The sequence below is a fragment of the Blennius ocellaris genome (assembly GCF_963422515.1).
Source record: "Blennius ocellaris genome assembly, chromosome: 8".
Lineage (NCBI taxonomy): Eukaryota > Metazoa > Chordata > Actinopteri > Blenniiformes > Blenniidae > Blennius > Blennius ocellaris.
In genome coordinates, this window is record NC_137657.1 from 5,499,982 (window position 1) to 5,522,029 (window position 22,048).

General features: G+C 49.2%; 3 protein-coding genes across 4 annotated transcripts; 2 read left to right on the forward strand and 1 right to left on the reverse strand.

The window, feature by feature from the left end:
* Window positions 1-1,635: 1,635 nt before the first annotated feature.
* LOC308133681 (thioredoxin-interacting protein-like) lies at window positions 1,636-4,474 on the reverse strand. Its single transcript, XM_080501157.1, has 7 exons — window positions 4,121-4,474; window positions 3,937-4,012; window positions 3,160-3,307; window positions 2,867-3,079; window positions 2,629-2,775; window positions 2,218-2,538; window positions 1,636-2,129 (listed from the first exon to the last, which is right to left on the reverse strand). The coding sequence occupies exons 1-7, from the start codon at window positions 4,389-4,391 to the stop codon at window positions 2,082-2,084; spliced, it is 1,224 nt and encodes a 407-aa protein (XP_080357283.1). The 5' UTR covers window positions 4,392-4,474; the 3' UTR covers window positions 1,636-2,081.
* Window positions 4,388-13,220, forward strand: kcnv1 (potassium voltage-gated channel modifier subfamily V member 1). 2 transcript variants are annotated; one of them, XM_080501152.1, is made up of 5 exons: window positions 4,388-4,408; window positions 5,626-5,754; window positions 8,308-8,592; window positions 9,653-10,305; window positions 12,385-13,220. In XM_080501152.1, the coding sequence occupies exons 3-5, from the start codon at window positions 8,324-8,326 to the stop codon at window positions 12,891-12,893; spliced, it is 1,431 nt and encodes a 476-aa protein (XP_080357278.1). In that variant the 5' UTR covers window positions 4,388-4,408; window positions 5,626-5,754; window positions 8,308-8,323; the 3' UTR covers window positions 12,894-13,220. The 2 variants fall into 2 exon arrangements, with proteins under 2 accessions (XP_080357278.1, XP_080357279.1); XM_080501153.1 differs by lacking the exons at window positions 4,388-4,408; window positions 5,626-5,754 and adding an exon at window positions 5,822-5,858.
* Window positions 13,221-20,106: 6,886 nt separating this feature from the next.
* On the forward strand, window positions 20,107-20,902 carry gbp (glycogen synthase kinase binding protein). Its single transcript, XM_080501172.1, has one exon. It carries the CDS (start codon window positions 20,239-20,241, stop codon window positions 20,725-20,727), a length of 489 nt encoding a protein of 162 aa, XP_080357298.1. The 5' UTR covers window positions 20,107-20,238; the 3' UTR covers window positions 20,728-20,902.
* The last annotated feature ends 1,146 nt before the right edge of the window (window positions 20,903-22,048 follow it).

A 22,048-nucleotide genomic window follows, 5' to 3' on the forward strand; every position in this document is an offset into this window, starting at 1 on the left:
GATGACAAATCATCCCTGGAGATTGTGAAAAGTTGGTGAAATACATGCATGCAAACCAATAAATAAATAGAAACATAACTTTCTCTGCCACCTTTCGTTGCTGAAGGTAATTATGACGACTGTGATTTATCACTTCAAGGGGAAAGAACGATAGTCTGAGAGTATAAAGAGAGTATAGGCTGCAGTTCCTCCAGAGACAGGCCTGCAGCTGCAATGAACAGACAGACAATGGCAAAAATCCAGAATACTCACTGGTAATCACAACACACACATTAATATGCCCACTCATACAACACACACACGCCCCCTCACCCACACACACACCCCTGTTGCTGACACTGACAGCTGTGACTGGAAAACACCGGGACGATGACGACATGGCAGAAGACGACTCCCTCGCTCAGGTTTACGACTCTCCTTCACAGAATAAACCAAACTCGTACTGGGAATGAACGACTTTCAAGGTTAGACTTATGGAAGACGGTCTGTGGATGTTAAAGACTTCTAAGGATTGCAAATTCCACCTTAAATATTGAACAGGCCAGTTTTGATGAAAGAATGAAGAAAATACTGACGAAATCTCTGCAGAATAATAATAATTTTAAAAAAAAGTGTGGCTCTTCTTGGATGTGGTTTACTATCCTGACCTACTTTTATCTCCAGAATTTGCTGAAGATATATGGCCTTTAGTCATGATGCAAACGCCAGTGCAGGAGTGGCAGGATTGATTTCACCTCATCTGGGTCACACTGACATCTGAGCCTGAGGCAGACCAGAGCCCCGTCCAGGTGCTGCAGGCCACAATAGGAAGAATACACTTTGTTATTCAACATACTGGATGTGCCCACCGCCAACGGTCCACCTCAGGAAGTTACGTCCCTTCCTGCAGGAAGTCACATCTCTAACAGGAAGTGATCTGCAAACGTCTTGCGTGATGTGGCTTCCCAAATTGTCCTTAAAGTTAAGAACGGTCCTGGCCACCCTGGACCATTTTCTAGTTGAGTTGCTATAGGTTTGAATTCCACAGTTTGTTAGGGCACCACTGTGAGCCCCTGAGCAAGACCCTTGAGCCCCATCAGCTCCGAGAGCGCCCTCATGCGACTTCCCCACCACATGTTAGAAACAGCAGTGGTGAATGCGAAAAAGAATAAAAAGGTTTTAATGAAGTACAATGAGCTTTAGTTGAGTTTAGGAGTTTCCCCCCGAAGTGGGTTGGTCTGTCCTTTGCCCTGCTTTCTATCTGCAGATGCAGCTTCTAAATATGGACGTGTGTGTGTGTGTGTGTGTTCATGTGTGCGCGCAATATGATCTGTTGTTTACTTCAACCTCAGCTGTTCATATTGTATCTTTAGAATGACTGAGCACACATACGCTATGACACAAACACCATAACACACACATTCACACACCCAAGGGGTAACACACAGGGAAGGTTGTAGGTTCAATTCCCCACATCCCCCTGTTCAGATGTCGACATGTCCTTGAGCGAAACACTGAACCATGAACTGTCCCCACTGTATAGACTGAGCACATTGTGTGTGTGTGTGTGTCTGCGATCCATTTATCAGTAAGAGTCTGTTTATTTTATATGTGAAGGTGAAAGCTGAACAGACAAGACACACAAGAATTAAAAGATGTAAAATTCTTTATTGTGACAGTAAAAATATAAAAATATGTACAATGTCACTTTTTGTTATCCAGTAAAAAAAAAGCATCATAATCAAGAGTTATATATATATTAAAAAAATAATTTACACCTACAGTGTCATCTACACAAAGTGCCAACATATATCAAGTAACACTCATAAAGAAACGGCTGCTGACTCACTTGCAGTAAATAGCTGAATAACTGACAGAAAACTGCTGAGTCACTGACAGAATACTGCTGAGTCACTGTGCGAAAACTGCTGAGTCACTGTGAGAAAACCGCTGAGTTACTGTGAAAAAATGCTGAGTGACCAACTGAAAAAAAACAAAAACTGCTGCGTCAACTGCTGGTGGTGATTTCAGAGGCAAGCAGCAGGTGAGTCGACATTGCCATGCTGAGCTCAGGCTTCGTCCCTCGGGGTGGGACAGGGTCTTCAGAAGACCTGGACCATCTGAGGAGGGTCCACGGAGTCCTGGTCCACCTGCAGACCACAAACACAAACCCAAACCCCTGATCACTCCGTCGCCGCGGCGTCACCGGCGATGACGTCAAAGCCGAGCGTGTCTCACCTTGCTGTAGGCGGGGGGAGGCGGGTAGGCACCTTGGGGGGCTCTCATGAAGAGTCCGCCTTCCTCCTCTTCCTCCACGCCGCCCTCGTCGCCGTCGTAGTCAAACAGCAGCGGCGTGCAGGGGCCGTCGACGCGCAGGTCGGAGTGGATGTTGCTGTAGCTGGGCGGGGCGGAGGGGAAGGAGGACCAGCTGCTGGTGGACGACTCGGCCTGGCTGCTCATGCTGCTGGTCCTGCTGCCCACGCCGCTGTACGGCACTGTGCCGATCACGAGGGGGAGCTCCAGGATCACCTTGTCACTGCCAGGTATGTGCACGTAGATCTGGGGGGGGGGGGGGGGGGTGCAGCGCGCGTTTAGCTTCATATTCTAATTGACTTTACTACCGACCTGGCGCTCTCGTCCAGTACTCACCGCCAGTGAATAGTCCACCCTGATGATGTCACAGCCCAGCAGGGTGGGGCGGAGCCTGGGCACCCGGATGACTTTGCCCTGCCACATGTCACACATCCCGGAGATGATGTGGTTCCCTCGCACCGCCGACAGCTTTTGACGCGACACCTGCGAGGGCGACAGTCGCACAGGCTCACACAACTGTGGCGTTGTCGGACGGCGCCCCCCCCGTCTCCGAAGCCGCCGCGCCGCCGCTCACCTTGGTGCGGCCTTCTGACCCGTAGGAGTGGCGGGCGATAATGGCGGCCTTGGGTACCACGATGCGGGAGCACGTGTTCTCGAATTTGGCGTTGATGCTGATGTCTTCGCCCTCGCAGAAGCCCTTCCTGTCGATCTGCGCGCTGATGGACACGTGGCCGTCGGGGATGAACATGCAGGTGACCTTCTTCTGGACGGATCCCGCCGCCGGAGCCTACGGAGGGACGGGACATTGAGTCGCGAGGCTCATGGCGACTCGCTCGTTATTCGCAAAGCTCATGCCGGCTGTCGTACCAGGAGGTCGGGTCGGTTGACGTCCAGCGGCTCCTCCACCTCGAACTCACGCTCACACTGCAAAGCCTGCTGGGATGGCCGCAGCAGCTCCGCCTGCACGTAGTAACGCACCAGACCAAACTTTCCTCGGTAAGACGACACCAGCTGACTGAAAGAGAAAATAAAAAGATTTTATTCATCTATTATCTACAAATAATCAATAACCGATATATATCGTCTATAACACTTATAGAGTAAACCGTAACTCATCTGACACATGTGTAAGTCATCTCTAGCATAACACATCTGTCTAATCTATAGCTCATCTGACGCATTTATAATTCATGTATAACTCAGCTCACGCATCATAACTAATTTCTAACTCATCTGACTAATCTATAACTAAGTCATAACTACCAGACTCACCTATACCGCATTCATAACTACGTGACTCACCTATAACTTATTTATAACTCGTCTGACTCATTATAAATCATTCACAACTACCTGACACACCTATAACTTGTTTGTAACTCATCTGACTAATCTATAACTCATTTGACAAATATAACTCATCAATAACTGATCTATAACTCATTTGACTAATAATAAGTCATTGCTAATAGTCTGACTGATCTATAACTCATAAATGGATCTAGAACTCATCTGAAGCCTTTATAACTCATCTACAACTCATCTGATGCCTTTATAACTAATCTACAACTCATCTGAAGCCTTTATAACTCATCTATAACTCCTCTGACGTCAATAAGGGCTCTCCATGAGGAGGAGTCTCACCCTGCAGGTGGGAGCTCGAACCCGAACAGGAAGTGGAAGGTTTTATCAGCAGGCAGCAGGAAGAAGCCGTCAGAGTCTGAAAGGTGCAGGAAAGAAGTCCATCATGAAAGCAGCCAAGTTAGTATTTGACTCTCATTATTCTCCTGGTGGAGCCGTGTCACCAGGCCCCGCAGCGCCTCCTCACCTCGACTCAGCTCCTCCTCCAGCCGCACCCCCTCCTCGTACTTCAGGTATTCCACCTGCTGGCCGCGGCTCTTGCTCCGGCCCGAGCCCCCGCGGGGCTCCACGGCGGCGCAGCCGGCGGCGGTGACGGTGAGGCCGGTCAGCCTGCAGGGCTGCGCCGCCTCCAGCACCACGGAGCCGGACAGCTTGTCGCCGCTGCAGTAGAAGGAGCGGCCCGGGTCGGAGAACTGCAGCTGGAAGAGCCGCAGCTTGTTTCCGGAGGACAGAACCATGATGGAGGACTAGGAAGGTCCGAGTGAAAAGTTGTTTTAACGCCCTGTTTCTGTCGGTAAACACACCGGCGACGGTTTTATACCTGAGGGGGTGGTGTTAGTGTGTGTGTCGGGAGAGGGGAGCGCTCCGGTTACCGTAAAAAACCGGACAGCGCGTGGACACTGCGTGGACTCCACTGGCATCTGCAGCACGGAGCTCCGTGATTGGTCGGCCTCCTCAGCCGGCCAATCACAGGGTCGGAGAAGACGCGTGGGGCGCAAGTGGGGTGGGCGGGGCTTAGAGCCGATGTAGGCCAGACATAGCTGAGTGACGGGTCAAAGAATAGAAACAAAATAAACACACACTGGAAATAAATGGAAAAAACAAACCGACAACAAAGTGAGCGTGGCTGCGAAGTGGCGTCTGATATGAGGAAGTTTTACATGCAGGTTACACACACACACACACACACAAAGAGGGCATCAGCCGCCATATAAGGTGATCACATAGCAGAGGACCTCCACCTGGTTGGAGGACGTCAGGACACCGATGAGACCAGTGTGACCTCTGACCCAGATGTTACCCGGATACTTTATGGGAAGAACAAGGTGGGGTAGTGTGATGCCCCTGTTATAAAACACTTTGACCGGGGGCAGGACGAAGGCCCCCGACCTCTGACCTTCATTCCAGTGGAGCATGGGTCGGACGTGCAACATGTTGGGGTGGCGTTGGGGGTCCTGGAGGAGGAGCCACACCTCTGAAAGTCCTGGCTGAAGGGCAAAGTCACAAAAGAAAACACCCAACTAGGAACCAACTGTAACTGTAACTGACTCATCCTGCAGTCCTCCACATGGAGGCGCTGTGGGTGCAGTTCCTCACCCTTCACCCAGAGCGCAGCATGTTGCCTAGCAACAGCCTCACGGATGTATGGGGAGCAATTAGTGCCATGCAGACACAACCGGTGCTCCCCATCCTTCCTCCTCACCTTCTCGGCAACCCTCATTCTCCTCGTCATGGTAATCACCTTCCTCATCCGCCTCACCTTCGTCTTCCTCAACTTCTCACCATTGGCATCCTCCTCCTCCTGCTCCTCCTCCTCCTGCTCCTGCTCCTCCTCCTCCTGCTCCTCCTCCTCTTGGCTCTGACACTAAGGAGTCTGCTTCGGTAGACCTGCTTGTTGACGTCACAGGTCTTGACAGTGGCACTAATCACACTCCATACTTTCTGCTCCACTTTCAAACATCCCCTCAACAGACAGCACAGCTGGATCCCGGTCCCGACTGCAACCTCTGGTCCAGGTTGTGGTCCAGGTTCCCGAGGACCTGCTGGAGACTCTCTGGGACTGTGTTGGACTGTCCTCTGCTGCCAGAAGTGCAGACGCAGGTACTGACTGACCTGATTGACTTGTGTGGGACTTTGAGGGACTGTGTTGGTCCTGGAAAGACGAAAGTGCAGCAATTAAGGATGGAGTGAAGACCAGGAAGACGGTCTGTGTCTCTCTCTTTCTCTCTTCTGACACTCTCTCGCTGTCTGTCAGTCTCTCCCTCTCTCACTCACTGTCTCTCTCTCTCTCATGCTCTTTCTATTGGTCTTTCTTTTCCCACCCTCTCTTTCTGTCTCTCTCCATCTGTCTCTCTTTCAGCTCTGTGTCACTTTCACTCTCTCCATCTCCACTTCCTTTGCTGTGTCCTTGTCTTGCTTTCTTTCTCTCTTTCCCACTGTCTGTCTCTCTCTATCTTTCTGTCTGTCTCTGTCTCTGTCTTTATGTCTGTCTCTGTCTCTCTGTCTTTCTGTCTCTGTCTTTCTGTCTCTCTATCTTTCTGTCTTTCTCTGTCTCTGTCTTTCTCTCTCTCTGTCTTACTGTCTATCTTTCTGTCTCTCACTGTCTCTTTGTCTCTCTGTCTTTCTGTCTCTGTCTTTCTGTCTCTCTGTCTTTCTGTCTCTCTCTGTATTTCTGTCTCTGTCTTTCTGTCTCTCTCTGTCTTTTTGTCTCTCTCTGTCTGTCTCTCTGTCTTTCTGTCTGTCTCTCTGTCTTTCTGTCTGTCTCTCTATCTTTCTGTCTCTGTCTTTCTGTTTCTCTCTGTCTTTCTGTCTCTCTCTGTCTTTCTGTCTCCCTATCTTTCTGTCTCTCTGTCTGTCTGTCTCTCTTTGTCTTTCTGTCTCTGTCTTTCTGTCTCTCTATCTTTCTGTCTCTCTCTGTCTTTCTGTCTCTCTCTGTCTGTCTGTCTGTCTGTCTCACACTGTGCTGCCTGCTTTCAGGTTAACTGAGGATTTCCTTCAAAGTGGAGGAGAGGAAGCTGAATGACACACTTTTCTCCTTTGAGTAGTTAAAAATATCTTCAAATGCGCATCAACCCCCCCCCCCCCCCCCCACCCCCCGCCACACACACACACACACACACACTTGACTATCATGGGAGATGTAAATCATACACGTGTCCTACCTGCTGACATCACCAATCTGAGTTTACAGTGGAAACCCTCCTACCTCACTGCTATTATGTCCCACTGAGCTGAACAGTTCTACAGATAGCAGGAGCAGAACTGAGGGGGTTGTACTAGGCTTGGATTGTGTGTGTGTGTGTGTGTGTGTGTGTGTGTGTGTGTGTGTGTGTGTGTGTGTGTGTGTGTGTGTGTGTGTGTGTGTGTGTGTGTGTGTGTGTGTGTGTGTGTGTGTGTGTGTGTGTGTGTGTGTGTGTGTGTGTGCGTGTGCAGTAGCACAGAGACTGTGAAGGATCAGTGTAGACTAAGACCTTGTCCACACAAGACAAAACGATCTTTTTTCTCCCCTGTCCTTTAAAAAAAAAGTGCCCGTCCACACGTCACTATGAACACGGTTCAAAATGATGTAGTACGTATGCCAGGCACATAGGTGGCACTGTAACTGTCCACAGAAATACACCAAAAACACAGGCGAAGACAGTGAATATTTCTGTTCATCTTCATATTTCAGAAACAACATATGGCCTTATTAAACAAAATAACAATGGCGGACTACTTGCTCCATATTGTGCTGCATAAACTGAAGCTGTTGTTGTTGTTGTTGTTGTTGTAGAGAGGTTTTTTACCTCATTTAAAAAATTTTTTTAAATCTAATGCACTTCAAGAAAAAAGTCGAAAATCAATATAGAGCTTTTTTTTTTTCACCATGTACTTTGAAAGAAAGTTACTGAAATCCTGTTTTAATGTGATTATATCAGCATCCATGAGCAAATGATGATGGATGGACCAGAGGAGACGGTATTGACTTTTTTTTTTTTTCAATGAATAATTCTTTACGCCGCAGATTCTTAAGAAAATATCGACATATCTTTTTCGACTTTCTTTTGTGAAAAACAAATCTCGACAGTGATTTCTGACTTTTTTGTTGAAGTGCTTTTTCTTTTTCTTTTTTTTTTACCTCCAATAATTTTTTTTCAGTGGTCCTACTATTATTCCATACATCCACACCTCAAAACTGAGGCGGCATTTTAAAATGTCCCCACTCTGGAAAAAATAAAAGTCTTTGGCCTCCAAAATCACAGCGTTGTGCGGATGACGGGCCAAAAATGACACAGTTACATGAAACGGCGTTCCCGTGTGGACAGGGCCTAAAGTGCGCTCAAAGAAATGTGAAGTGTCAGGAAATGTCAAGTTTCAGGTCCCGAAAAATAAAACCTGTTAGAATCAAATCACAAACTGAGGCAGGAAGCTAAAGAAGTTAGCATTAGCTTGAGGCAAGTAGAAGAAGACAACGTGTTGGTGGTTGAACGAAAATGGCGTTGTTGTTTTAACTCCACTCTGATACGCCTGACCGCTTCACACAAAAAACACAAAAAGGTCAACTCCTTCCTGTTGTCATTGTGGTTCAGGCCTGTACATGTTAGCACGTTAGCATGTTTGCATGCCATACTGGCGCAGTCAGACTGATCTCCGTCTCCGTGTTGTGTCCCGTAGCTCCGCCCTCTAAACCATGAGTGGTCCGTCTTCTCCGGTCTCTTTGGACTCCAGTGTTTTCTTCAGCGAGACGTCGGCGTTCAGCGCCGGAGCGCCCCCTGCTGCCTTCGCCGTCAATGTCGGAGGGCGTCGCTACGTGCTGCCGCGGCAGCTGCTGGCCTCGTACCCGGACACCCGGCTGGGGGTGCTGGCTCGCCACGGGCCACAGGTGGCACTGCAACTCTGCGACGAAGCCGACCTGCTGAACAATGAGTTCTTCTTCGACAGAAACCCCCACACCTTCCAGTAGGTGGAGCACTTTCCCCCCTTCCTATGAGACTGGGCAGTTTGTGTTCAGCTGTGGTCGTTGGAGGAATGAAGTTGGGTTGAGAGTGTGAGGAATCAAACCTAATCTGTTTGAGGAGACCAACATGGTACGGCGGTAGCTGAAGGGTTAACCGGGAGTCGGCTGGGATTTGTCCTCAGGCAGCAGAACGACCTCTAGGGGTCGTGCAGCTCTTTTCATGAGTCACACGAACGTCTCTCCGCATTATCAACGCTTCAGCGATCAAATGCCCTGCACCGGGTTCAAACCGGGGACCACTGCCCTCCCGGTCCACTACCTCTCACGTTTGGCTTTTGATATAGTTATAGTCCATCGCAACGGCAGTGCCAGTGGACTATCCTGCATCTCCGACTCTTTTATTTCATCAGAATTTCAACTTCCTGTCCGAGTCGGAGGACAAACACACACCAACAGGGTTAACCAGGTGGTTGGTCCTGGTAAACCATGGTTTTTCAAAGAAACAGCTGTGTGATCTGCTGAAACCATAAAAAAAAAAACACGTCTCTTCAAAATAAATTACCACGTTACCAATTCTAACTTTTCACTTAATGTGTTACATAAATAAAATACCCCACTCTTGGTTAAAAGGCTTAAATTTACATAACAAATCTCTACTTCAAAGTAAGATATTTTGATTTGAAGGGGTCACATTATTCAGCTTTTCATCACTTTCACATGCGTCTAGTTGGTCTGAACATTCTATTCCATGTTTATTGTCCCAAATCCAGCTTTTCCTTGATTATTGGATCCTAGGAGCTGCATTCAGAATCTGCTGTGTCTGTGTGAGCTGGACTGGCTCCGCCCACACACGCCCATCGATGGGAAGAGGAGGAAGTACTTCCTCTCGTGGTGCCATGTGCCAGAGCAGAGTGTCGAACTTCCTGTTGTTGCGGCATTGCACTTTGTCTTTGCTTCCCGAAGTTAACCAGGTAGACAAAGTTAACAAGATGTCTCTCCACCCCCCCCCCCCCTCCCCCCCCCTCCCCCCTCCCCCCTCCCCCATCGGGTTCCTGTCCGCAGGTATGTGATGAACTTCTACCGGACGGGTCGCCTGCACGTTGGCGAGGACCAGTGCGGCGTCTCCTTCCTGCAGGAGATGGAGTACTGGGGCATCGAAGAGCTTCGTCTCCACGCCTGCTGCCGCGAGCGGTACTACCGGCGAAAGGAGCAGAGGGAGAGCATGGAGGAGGAGCAGCTCTTCCAGCCCCGCGGCGCCGACGAGGACTTCGCGGGCGCCGCCTGCCCGGGCCTCCGGCGCCACCTGTGGGAATTCCTGGAGAAGCCGGAGTCGTCGCGTGCCGCCCGGACCTTCGGATCGCTGTCCGTGCTGTTCGTGGTGGTGTCGGTGGTCAACATGGTGCTGATTTCTCTGGACCTGGGGGAGGACTTCGGCGACGGAGCCCTGCGGCTGTTGGACGTGCTGGAGTACGTGTGCGTGGCGTGGTTCACCAGCGAACTGGTCCTGCGCTTCCTCTGCGTCCGGGACAAGTGCCGCTTCGGCCGCAGCGTGGCCAACCTGATCGACCTGCTGGCCATCCTGCCCTTCTACGTGACGCTGGCGGTGGAGGGTCTGCACGGGGGAACCACGGAGCTGGAGAACGTGGGCCGCGTGGTGCAGGTGCTCCGCCTCCTCCGCTCGCTACGCATGCTGAAGCTGGGCCGCCACTCCACGGGTGAGAAACCAACACCGCCGCTCCCGCTTCCGCTGACACGGAACATCACACTTCCTGTCAGGCCTTTCTCTTTATCGAAGAAAATAATGAACGTAACAGTGTGTACAAATAGAAAGCGTTACACTATAATTCAAAATACGGTTGTACAAAAACCACAATTTTATTTCTACAACTCCAATTACATTGACTGCTTTTTTTTTTTTTTTTTAGAGGAAAACTTAGCAATTGAATATAAGAATAGTTAATGGAGGAAAGCAAAAACCCTCTTTATGAAATTTTATTTAATTCAATTTAATTCAATTCAATTCAATTCAATTCAATCTAATCTAATCTAATCTAATCTAATCTAATCTAATCTAATCTAATCTAATCTAATCTGGCACCACTTCACAACAAATACTTTTTGTGTGTTTTTTTTTTTTTATAAAATAAAATGAATACAGTAGATGCAGAATGTGCACAACAGAACATGGGGGGTTTAACACTATATGAAAAAGAAAATAAGGGTTGCACAATGCATACTTTACAATTTTAGCAGTTACAAAATATGACTATTATTTCTTATTTAATATTTCTTAATAATGTAATTATCTGAGGATAGTGCTCTGACCTTCAGGTGTGGTTTTCCTATTCTATGGAGAACTTCTGTGCCATAACTGATCATTTCCTTTCAAGGCGATAGAAAGCTTTGACACTTGTCACCTCTGAATGCACTCTCATCTTCTCTAAGTTCCAACATCCATGATAAGTCTTCATGGCTCCAGGTCCGCTATGGGGCGACACATACACAATGTTTTCCCAATTGGTTGGCACTGGGTTTTTGTTTGTTTGTTTTTGTATTTTTTGAATTGGTCTTTGAGCTGTCGGGACTCTGGTAACTGTGGCTGGTCACTGCAGTTTAGGAAAGTATTCTTCCCAGGCTGCAGCAGAGATGATGAAGAAGGGAAAAAAAAGAGTGATTCATTTTGTGGAAAAATTCTTGAGGCGCTTTGATGTGAGAGAATTGGAACGGATGAAGAGAGGAGACACTCAGACTATACTAATGAATCCTGTGGTGTGTGTGTGTGTGTGTGTGTGTGTGTGTGTGTGTGTGTGTGTGTGTGTGTGTGTGTGTGTGTGTGTGTGTGCGTGCGTGCGTGCGTGCGTTGGGGGGGAGTTTTGTGAGGATGAGGAGGGTGAACATGATGAAGAGTTTCACGAGGCACTGCACTGGAAATCCTGGCGTTGCATCAGAATACCAGGAGTCACTGATCAACTCGAGGTTGTCCCTTCAGTCCGGGAGGTTGCGGGTTCGATTCCCCGACCCGTCCACATGTTGAAGTGTCCTTGAGCAAGACACTGAACTTCAGAAGTGAAATCCATTCACCATTTACTGCAGTACAAGTATGAATGTTCAGGCTATGAGAGCTTCTGTGCTTCACTCACATATTGACGGCTGTGTTTGCTGGTCTGACCTGGTCTCTCTCCTTGTCTCTCCCCTGGTCTCTCCCCTGGTCTCTCCCCTGGTCTGACCTGGTCTCTCTCCTTGTCTCTCCCCTGGTCTCCCCTGGTCTCTCTCCTTGTCTCTCCCCTGGTCTCCCATGGTCTCTCTCCTTGTCTCTACCCTGGTCTCCCATGGTCTCTCCCCTGGTCTCTCTCCTTGTCTCTCCCCTGGTATCTCCTTGTCTCCCCTGGTCTCCCTTGTCTCCCCTGGTCTCTCCTTGTCTCCCCTGGTCTCTTCTTGTCTCTCCTTGTCTCCTCTGGTCTCCCCTGGTCTCTTCTTGTCTCTCCCCTGGTCTCTCGCCTTGTCTCCCCTGGTCTCTTCTTGTCTCTCGCCTTGTCTCTCCCCTTGTCTCCCCTGGTCTCTCTCCTTGTATCTCCCCTGGTCTCTCTCCTTGTCTCTCCCCTGGTCTCTCCCCTGGTCTCCCTGGTCTCTTCTTGTCTCTCCTTGTCTCCCCTGGTCTCTCCTTGTCTCCCCTGGTCTCTTCTTGTCTCTCCTTGTCTCCCCTGGTCTCTCCTTGTCTCCCCTGGTCTCTCCTTGTCTCCCCTGGTCTCTCCTTGTCTCCCCTGGTCTCTTCTTGTCTCCCCTGGTCTCTGCAGGTCTCAGGTCTCTGGGGATGACCATCGCCCAGTGCTATGAGGAGGTGGGTCTCCTGCTGCTCTTCCTCAGCGTGGGAATCTTCCTCTTTGCCTCGGTGGTCTTCGCCCTGGAGCACGACCTCCCGGCCACCACCTTCACCAGCGTGCCGGCCGCCTGGTGGTGGGCCACCACCTCCATGACCACGGTGGGCTACGGCGACGTGCGCCCCGACACGGTGGCGGGGAAGGCGCTGGCCTTCCTCTGCATCCTGTCGGGGATCCTGATCCTGGCGCTGCCCATCGCCATCATCAATGACCGCTTCTCCACCTGCTACTTCACCCTCAAGATGGAGGAGGCGGCGGAGCGCCACGGCGAGGTGCTGCAGAGGCTGGCCCGTGGCTCCCTGGGGGGGGCCGGGGGTCTCAACCTGAGGGACGCCTACGCTCAGGGAGTCCTGGAGATGCTGCGGCTGCAGGGCCGCGGCAGGGCCAGCACCCGCAGCAGCGCCGGGGAGGAGCTGTGGGGGTAAAGCCACTTACCCCACCTGGAGGCAAGGAGAGGCTACATACCCCAACTGGAGGCAAGGAGAGGTTACTTACCCCAATAGGTGGCAAGGAGAGGTTGCATACCCCACCTGGAGACAAGGAGAGGCTACATACCCCAATAGGAGGCAAGGAGAGGCTACATACCCCAACTGAGGGCAAGGAGAGGCTACATACCCCAACTGAGGGCAAGTATAGGTTATATACCCCACCTGCAGGCAAGGAGAGGTTACATACCCCACCTGGAGGCAAGTATAGGTTACATACCCCACCTGCAGGCAAGGAGAGGTTACATACCCCAACTGAGGGCAAGGAGAGGCTACATACCCCAATAGGAGGTGACATGAAGCGGACACGTGTGTGTGTGTGTGTGTGTGTGTGTGTGTGTGTGTGTGTGTGTGTGTGTGTGTGTGTGTGTGTGTGTGTGTGTGTGTGTGTGTGTGTGTGTGTGTGTGTTGCTCTTCAACACCCAGTATTGTAAAATCCCACCTCCGTCTTGTTTGAGCTGTTTTTTCTCCCCGTCGCAATGTTTTGATGTGTTTCGGCTCATAATTCTTCCTGAAATGTTCAAATGTTTCACTTCAAAAGTTTAACGTGTTCTTCATCATTTAATGTGAATAAAGTCTGAGATTGTGAGATATCAAATTGCCCCAACATTGTTTTATTCAAGGTTTTATTGAACTACATGATTTATTATTATTATTTTTTATCAAGGGCAGGTTGTTGACTCTTGTCCTTTAACTCCTGGTCTTTCACTCCTGGTCTGGACTCTGCAGTGAGAATGTGATGGTGTAATCAAATCAGCCATATTGGTAGACGAGGGAGTTTCAGCATCCTGCAGTCTACAACTTCGTACCACTTCAGAGGTTGTGGTAAGAAGGCCCTTGGAGAGGGAGAGAGAGAGAGAGAGAGACATGACCCACTTCAGTCCATCACAGGTGAACCAGGTGAGCCTGTCCTCCCCCTCCCCCTCTCAGCTCCGTCCTTGAAGTGTCCATGGCTGATTTAATGAGACTTGTGGGACTTCAAATTTCTGTTTTTCTGTTCCAGCAACACCTACCAACTCTGATGCTGAAATCATTATCTACAGCCCTCCAGCCAGCCCCAGTTATTGCCCACACCCCTCTGACCAGCCCATTATTATCCACATCCTTCTAACCAGCCCCAGTTATTACCCACATTTTTCTAACCAGCCCCAGTTGTTACCCACATCCTTCTAACCAGCCCCAGTTATTACCCAAAGAGGCTAACAAGCCTCATTTATGACCCACATCCTTCTAATGAGGAGAATTTATGAGATTATTATCCTTCAAAAGAATCCCATCTGACCACCACCTTCCACCTGACGAGCCCTCATTATTGCTCAGATTCTTCTAACTCGCCCACTTTGTTGACCAACACTCTGCTAACCAGCCTATAATATTACCCACGCTCTTACAACCAGGTTGTTACCCACGTCCCTCCAACCATGTAGTTATTACCCACGTCCCTCTAACCATGTCCAGTTATTACCCACGTCCCTCTAACCATGTCCAGTTATTACCCACGTCCCTCTAACCATGTCCAGTTATTACCCACGTCCCTCTAACCATGTCCAGTTATTACCCACGTCCCTCTAACCATGTCTGTTGTGTTCTCCATTACCTTACTAGGGAAAATGTTATTTCACTGCTTCTCCACTGGGTGTCAGTGTAAGTTGTCAACTGAGTGGAATCACCCAGTTTAGAGATAGGAAGTAAGAGGATCTACCATGCTGTTGGAATGAATGCTGTTGACTAAAGATTGGAACAGTCAATCCATGCTCTCCTGCTTCTTCCTTACGCCATCCACCATAACAATGTCCAGTTATTACCCACGTCCCTCTAACCATGTCCAGTTATTACCCATGTCCTTCTAACCATGTCCAGTTATTACCCATGTCCCTCTAACCATGTCCAGTTATTACCCATGTCCTTCTAACCATGTCCAGTTATTACCCATGTCCCTCTAACCATGTCCAGTTATTACCCATGTCCCTCTAACCATGTCCAGTTATTACCCATGTCCAGTTATTACCCATGTCCCTCTAACCATGTCCAGTTATTACCCATGTCCCTCTAACCATGTCCAGTTATTACCCATGTCCCTCTAACCATGTCCAGTTATTACCCATGTCCTTCTAACCATGTCCAGTTATTACCCATGTCCCTCTAACCATGTCCAGTTATTACACATGTCCCTCTAACCATGTCCAGTTATTACCCATGTCCTTCTAACCATGTCCAGTTATTACCCATGTCCCTCTAACCATGTCCAGTTATTACCCATGTCCCTCTAACCATGTCCAGTTATTACCCATGTCCAGTTATTACCCATGTCCCTCTAACCATGTCCAGTTATTACCCATGTCCCTCTAACCATGTCCAGTTATTACCCATGTCCTTCTAACCATGTCCAGTTATTACCCATGTCCCTCTAACCATGTCCAGTTATTACCCATGTCCCTCTAACCATGTCCAGTTATTACCCATGTCCTTCTAACCATGTCCAGTTATTACCCATGTCCCTCTAACCATGTCCAGTTATTACCCATGTCCCTCTAACCATGTCCAGTTATTACCCATGTCCCTCTAACCATGTCCAGTTATTACCCATGTCCAGTTATTACCCATGTCCCTCTAACCATGTCCAGTTATTACCCATGTCCCTCTAACCATGTCCAGTTATTACCCATGTCCAGTTATTACCCATGTCCCTCTAACCATGTCCAGTTATTACCCATGTCCCTCTAACCATGTCCAGTTATTACCCATGTCCAGTTATTACCCATGTCCCTCTAACCATGTCCAGTTATTACCCATGTCCCTCTAACCATGTCCAGTTATTACCCACGTCCCTCTAACCATGTCCAGTTATTACCCAGACCTGCTGGAACTAACCAGAAACATGATCATCGTTCTCAGTCGCCCTGGCTGTTGACACAAGACGTTATGCAGGAAGTAGAAATGTGAAGAGGTTGTTTTCTTTGTTTGTTTTAAAAGCTGGATTCAGTGTTAACTTTTATTTGATTTTTTTTTTTCAGTTTGATGAAATATGTGTCCATTAAAATTCAACCTGCAATCACAGTGAAGGTCTCCCTCTAGTGGACACCACTGCGTGTGTGTGTGTGTGTGTGTGTGTGTGTGTGTGTGTGTGTGTGTGTGTGTGTGTGTGTGTGTGTGTGTGCGTGCGTGCGTGTGTGTGACAGCTCTATAGTGGCTGACAGGTGCCCCCTGCTGTCAGACGGTAGACTCTGCAGGTCCAGTCTGTTATTATTAGCTCTGGTTTCCACTGCTCACAGCTGATGACCTTCACCTCCTGCTCTGACTCGCTCTGCCTCCTCCTGAAATCAGCCCTCAGCCTGGGCTCAGGCTTCACAGCTCTGGGTTCCTGGCTCGTGGCTCCTCCTCCGAGGGTGTTTGGCTCCCCCTCGCTCAGAATTCCTCCCCCCCTTTGTTTATTTTGCTTCGGGCTCCAGGCTTCATGCCCCTTGCGTTGGACTCCTGGCCCTGAACCAACCGGTTTCTCTGACCATCACAAACTGATGACCTCAGGAGTCCCCAGGTCTTGTTCCAAAGCCTCGCTGCTGAGCAGCCAGACCCCGGTACCAGTGGAGGTTCTCCAGTGAGCACTCCCCTCCTCACTCCCCGGTCTTCCTGGACCCACAATCCGGCCTTCTTACATCCATGGTTCCGACGGTCAGCCTTGGAGGATCGTCCTCGGTCTCTTTGTGCTTTGTGTAAAACATCATCAAGGCCAGGACCCCCCCCCCCCCCCCCCAACACTGAGTCCACTCTGGTCACACTGTTGTGTCTGTCTTCTCAGGTTTTCATCTTCCAGACCACAAAAATGACATTCTGACCATTGTTGACTGTTTGGGGAGATTCAGCCACAAGCTGACTGCTCCTGCAACCCTTCTTCCTCCAGGCCCCTGGTTTTCCACGTGGACTACACACACACACACACACACACACACACACACACACACACACACACACACACACACACACACACACACACACACACACACACACACACACACACACACACACACACACACACACACACACACACACACACACACCAGCGTCTCCTCAGGCATGTCACTTGCTCTGTGTTCTCGTGGTTTTCACTCTTCGATGTTTCTGCCTCTGGAACAAGAACAGGCTGTTCTAAGTGTTGCACCACTCCTCTCTCTCAGGGCAGCTTGTAGGAACAGTCATATCAATACCACACTGTCTTGCAAACGTATTCAAACCCCCTTGAGTGTGTGTCCACGTTTCTATCTTATTACAACCACAAATGTAAATGTATTTTATTGAGATTTTATGTGACAGACCAACACAACATGGTGCGTGATTGTAAAATGGAAGGAAATTGATACAAGTTATAAACAAAAAGAATTTACAAATAAAAAAGTGACATGTAAAAGTATTTATAGCCTTTTACACTGATGCACTGAATAAAATCCAGTGCAAACTAGTGTGGCTTCAGAAGTCACAAAATATGTTTTGATTTTATTTTTGTATTATTTTCCCAGAAAAACCTTGTTGAGATTAAAAATCTCTTTTTTAAGAGCGTCCTGGCCAATACAGGCAGTAAAGTTTCAGACAAAGCAGGCACATAAAACACATAAAACATATAAGAACAATATTAATACATTAAAAGACGTGTACATTTGCGAAAAATAAAATTGCCCATAATTTAATATTAAGTCTATTATTAAAAAAACATCTGCAGACAGATGTGTCTCCAAGTCACTATACCACTTTTTTTTGTTTTTTTTTAACAGTCCAGCGAAACCAGGTTTTTGAATTCCAGGGATTTTTTTGTTTTCTGTTTGTAGTTTATTGGAAAGAGTATGGCACAACTGCAAACCTGTGAAAACATGAAGTGAAGGCCGGGAAGGAGAAGCTTTGATCAGGGGAGCAGCTCAGGAGGGACAATCTGTCCTCTGTCAATCCACAGACGAAGCCTTTGTGGAAGACTGGGAAGAAGAGAGCAGTTGTTGAAACAAAGCCAGAAGAAGTAGTAGTTTTGCCGCAATCCACGTTGGAGACGTGGAAGGAGAAGGAGCTGGTCAGACCAGACGGAAATGTACCTTTTTGGGCAAAACGCTAAGTGTGGTGGAAAAACTGGCACGACACTGTGAGTCCTGGAGGATTCAACTTATTCCTGAAAGGTTTAAATGAAAGCAACTGGAGAAAGTTTGATTCACAACATGGTTCTGAGTTATCTGAGAACAGTTGGACGGAACACATGCACGCTCCACACGTACACAAAACACCGTGACTCCCTTCTATTTACACCCTGAGCTGTCTGCACCACTGCCTCCTGCCATGTGCGTCCTCCTAACCCCACCCCTCCAACACCACACACACACACACACACACTCACACACACACACACACACACACACACACACACACACCAGTCTCTGAAAGAGGAAACAAACTCTGTGAACTTGGCTGGACGTCCTCCAACTGCTATCAAAGTGCAGTTCAGAGCCTGTTTTCTGTTTCACTGTGAATGTGTGTGTGTGTGAGAGAGAGAATGTGTGTGTGTGTGTGTGTGTGTGTGTGTGTGTGTGTGTGAAAAGAGAGAGAACCACTATTGTGCAATTCACACTGCTTGACATTCACTTTGTGAAAGCCGTGCAGACATACGTTACTGATTACAGCACATGCAAAGGAACCAGTCACCGTATAATATTCCTGTCTATAAATAATACTGGTGACATAGAGTTGTGTTATTGCGGCGTCAGCATTAGCATGAGCTGAGTTGTCAGTCCAAGAAGCGATCGACTCATGAAGTTCACCTGAAGTTATATCAATTAGTGGAAGGAATAGTCTGGATGTTCGCTCTTTAGAGCCAAACTAGTGAGAGGAATCAGAAACAAAACAGCGAAGATAAACACCACGCAGACAGACACCAACAGATCTTAGAAAGGGAAGCCAAATACCATTCAGGCACACTAATGCTAAATGTAGCTGCAGCCGAGAGGCTAAATCCAACGCTGCCTCCAGAACATGATTCATGTGGCATGTGAGGAGGACCTCCAGTAAACAGGAGGTTAGTCAAACAGTAACAGAGCTCCTCTTCACTGGAAGCAAAAGTAACAGACCTACTGAGTATATTACATCATAGCAGTTTGCTCTGTGTGTGTGTGTGTGTGTGTGTGTGTGTGTGTGTGTGTGTGTGTGTGTGTGTGTTGCTCCTTTGCTGGTTTGTGGTTTTGAAGGTAATGATGACACAGCTTCAACTCATGTTCACTGCATTCTTCTCCTTCTAACACACACACGCACGCACGCACGCACGCACGCACGCACGCACACACACACACACACACACACACACACACACATACACACTCACACACACACACACACACACACACATTTACTGGAGTGCTGAATGGCTGCAGCGCCACGTGGTGCTCTGATAGTACCTCCTTATATGGACACAGCTCTGTGGGAGAGAGTGTGGAAATATGTGTATGTGTGTGTGTGTGTGTGTGTGTGTGGCAGGCGGGCTGCTGTTTCTTAGAAACACAAGTGTACACCATGTTCTCCCACAGACCTCAGTACAGTCCTCCCGCTGCGCTGCACTGTGTGACAGTTAAAGAGGGTCGTTTTCTCTCTCGAAGAATCGCAGACTGACAAATATTTGCAGCTCAGACCAATTAAAGTGCTTTCTATAAATTGTCGGCTTATCTGAACTGGATGATCTGTGTGTGTGTGGGGGGGGGGTATATATCACTGATCGGGTCTCACAGGTGTGATGTTCGGTTGAGAGCAGCAGGTTCGGTTCGGGTTCGAACCCGGGTTAATTATGCACATCGGGTTCCTTTGTTTGTTTTGAACACATGCTGAACAGTTATGTAATGTCCGTTTGAATGGAGCGAACCACCGGCGGGAAACGCCGGGGGGGGGGCTGGAGCGCACATGCTCCGGGTCCGGTGTCGGTGTCGGAGCTGCGGTGCAGGAACGTGAGACCACGGGCGTGCGCGTGAAGTTTTGACGTATCGGCGATTTGCCCGGGGGCGTGCGCGGAGACGCGGCGGTTAGTTGTCGTTTCGAGAGACTCCCGCCCCATCCTCCCCCTTTCCTTCTGAGACACTTGGTACGGTCCAGGACGCGTCACCCATTGTTTACAAATCAGCAGGTTTGTTGGTGATCGGAGCGGCGCGAGGAGAGCGAGGAGTGGCACGGCGGCGACCGAAACACCCGAAACAAACCCCTCATTCCCCCCCGTCCCGATCAGCTCCAATCGGAACCAGCCGCGGAGCCGGTACCGAACCGGAGGGGCGCCGTGATGCCGTGTCGGAAGGAGAACTATCTGCTGCTGGAGCAGTCCGTGTCCGTGAGCCCCAAGGAGGTGGACGCGCTGGTCGCGAGGATCGGGGAGGCGCTGCAGCTGCACGGGAACACCGGCGGACACCCGAAGGCCGTGTCCCGACTGCACGGCCTGAACCCCGGCGGCACCGTGGGGGTCAAACCGGTGGCCGGCATCGACGCCCCGGTGCAGAAGCGACCCGCCGGGTCCTGCATGCGGATCCGCACGCGGGGCCACCACCTCCGGGTGAGCCCGTACAGCGTGCCCGGGGCGGACGGGGAGCGACGGGACTGGGAGCAGATCCGACCGTGGAGCAAGAAGCGGCGGCCGGTGGAGGAGGACGACCCGCACCGGCTGCTGCAGGACCTCATCCTGTCCGGGAACCTCATCAAGGAGGCCGTGCGGCGGCTGCAGTTCCCCGCGGACTGCGGGGACTTCCCCCGGCCGGCGGACACCATGCCCTGCTGATACCGGAACCGGACGCCGGGTCTGGATTCTGCTTTCATTGGACGTTTGTGGGCCGCGAGACAACCGGACTGATGTTCGGTTCTGATCCGGCCCGAGCCAAACGGACCGGAGGGGACACGTTGTCCCGACTGGCGTCAACCGGGACCACCGAGGAGCCGGGACAGTGACTACCGGCCGGGAGGGGAGGGAGGGAGGGGGGGGGTCTGACTGTCTGTTTACCGACACACACACCAATGAGGAGGCCGCGTGCGGACAGAAATACGGACACGCGCTGCCCGTTGGGTTTGAGACTGGAACAGACTGTGTGTGTGTGTGTGAGAGAGAGAGAGAGGAGGAGAGCTCGTGGTCGCTCTCAGGTCGTTTTTCTCCGTAGCGGAGCTTCTTTTCCCCCTGAAATATTCAGGATTTATTCTGTCTGAATAAACACATGGTTTTACACAACTGTTGTTTCCTGGTGTGTGTGTGTGTGAGACACTGGTCTTCCTGTTGTCAACACGAGGTGATGACGTGTAACATGTGGCTCTGGAGGTCGACGGGTTCAAACTGTCCAAAACGTAATCAAGTTTTTTTTTTTTTTTTTTTGTAGTTATAATAAACGTGAGAATTATGTCATTCAGTGGTTGATATGGTGTGTGCCTGTTATTGGTCAGGCTTTCCTTTTGGACTGACCAATCACGGACCACTACTGCTGTGACATCATCACTACTGTCTGACATGTAATCACCGACATGTATCTCAACACATAATTAAACGTAATTACTTGTATTGATGTATTTAAATAGATAGCTTTATTGTAAAATATTATAATTTCACCGATCTCTATAAATAGCCCCTTCCTTAATGGAAGTGAATGCACTGGAAAAGAAAAAAGGTCCTCATCCAACATGGCGACCACGCTAATTCTGTCGTATATAAAAGGTAGCGAAGTCATACAAAGTGTCGTGGATCAACAGAAACTGCAGTCAATCTTTTCCCTGAGATGGACCGACTGCAGCTACATCACAATGGCCAGCAGGGGGCAGCCAAGAGGGTGGAGGCCATGTTGGATCGGTCAACAGCTGTAAGGCGTTAAACAGAAAATATTCACATTCCCATCACGTCCTCTGGAGCTAGGTTTAGGAAGTTCAAGAGTCAGTGAAACATTTATTAAAAGGATTAAGTTTGGGAAGTAAAAAAAAAGCAAAGAAACACCCAAACTCAAGCTATTTCAAATTTACACTAAATCAAGAAAGTCTAAAGGGATTGGGTTATGTTAGAGCTTCATAGGTTCAAAGAAGAATAAAAATTTCTATCACAGAAAGACAAAGAGAGCTCCTGTCTG

Excerpts from the sequence above, each read along its gene's own strand:
- LOC308133681 (XM_080501157.1), bottom strand. The coding sequence starts at position 4,391 with ATGGTTCTGTCCTCCGGAAACAAGCTGCGGCTCTTCCAGCTGCAGTTC. Across the intron at positions 4,013-4,120 it reads GGAGGAGGAGCTGAGTCGAG|ACTCTGACGGCTTCTTCCTG; the intron begins GTGAGGAGGCGC and ends TGCACCTTTCAG. Across the intron at positions 2,776-2,866 it reads GGTCAGAAGGCCGCACCAAG|GTGTCGCGTCAAAAGCTGTC; the intron begins GTGAGCGGCGGC and ends TCGCCCTCGCAG.
- kcnv1 (XM_080501152.1), top strand. The coding sequence starts at position 8,324 with ATGAGTGGTCCGTCTTCTCCGGTCTCTTTGGACTCCAGTGTTTTCTTC. Across the intron at positions 8,593-9,652 it reads AGAAACCCCCACACCTTCCA|GTATGTGATGAACTTCTACC; the intron begins GTAGGTGGAGCA and ends TCCTGTCCGCAG. Across the intron at positions 10,306-12,384 it reads GCTGGGCCGCCACTCCACGG|GTCTCAGGTCTCTGGGGATG; the intron begins GTGAGAAACCAA and ends TGGTCTCTGCAG.
- gbp (XM_080501172.1), top strand. The coding sequence starts at position 20,239 with ATGCCGTGTCGGAAGGAGAACTATCTGCTGCTGGAGCAGTCCGTGTCC.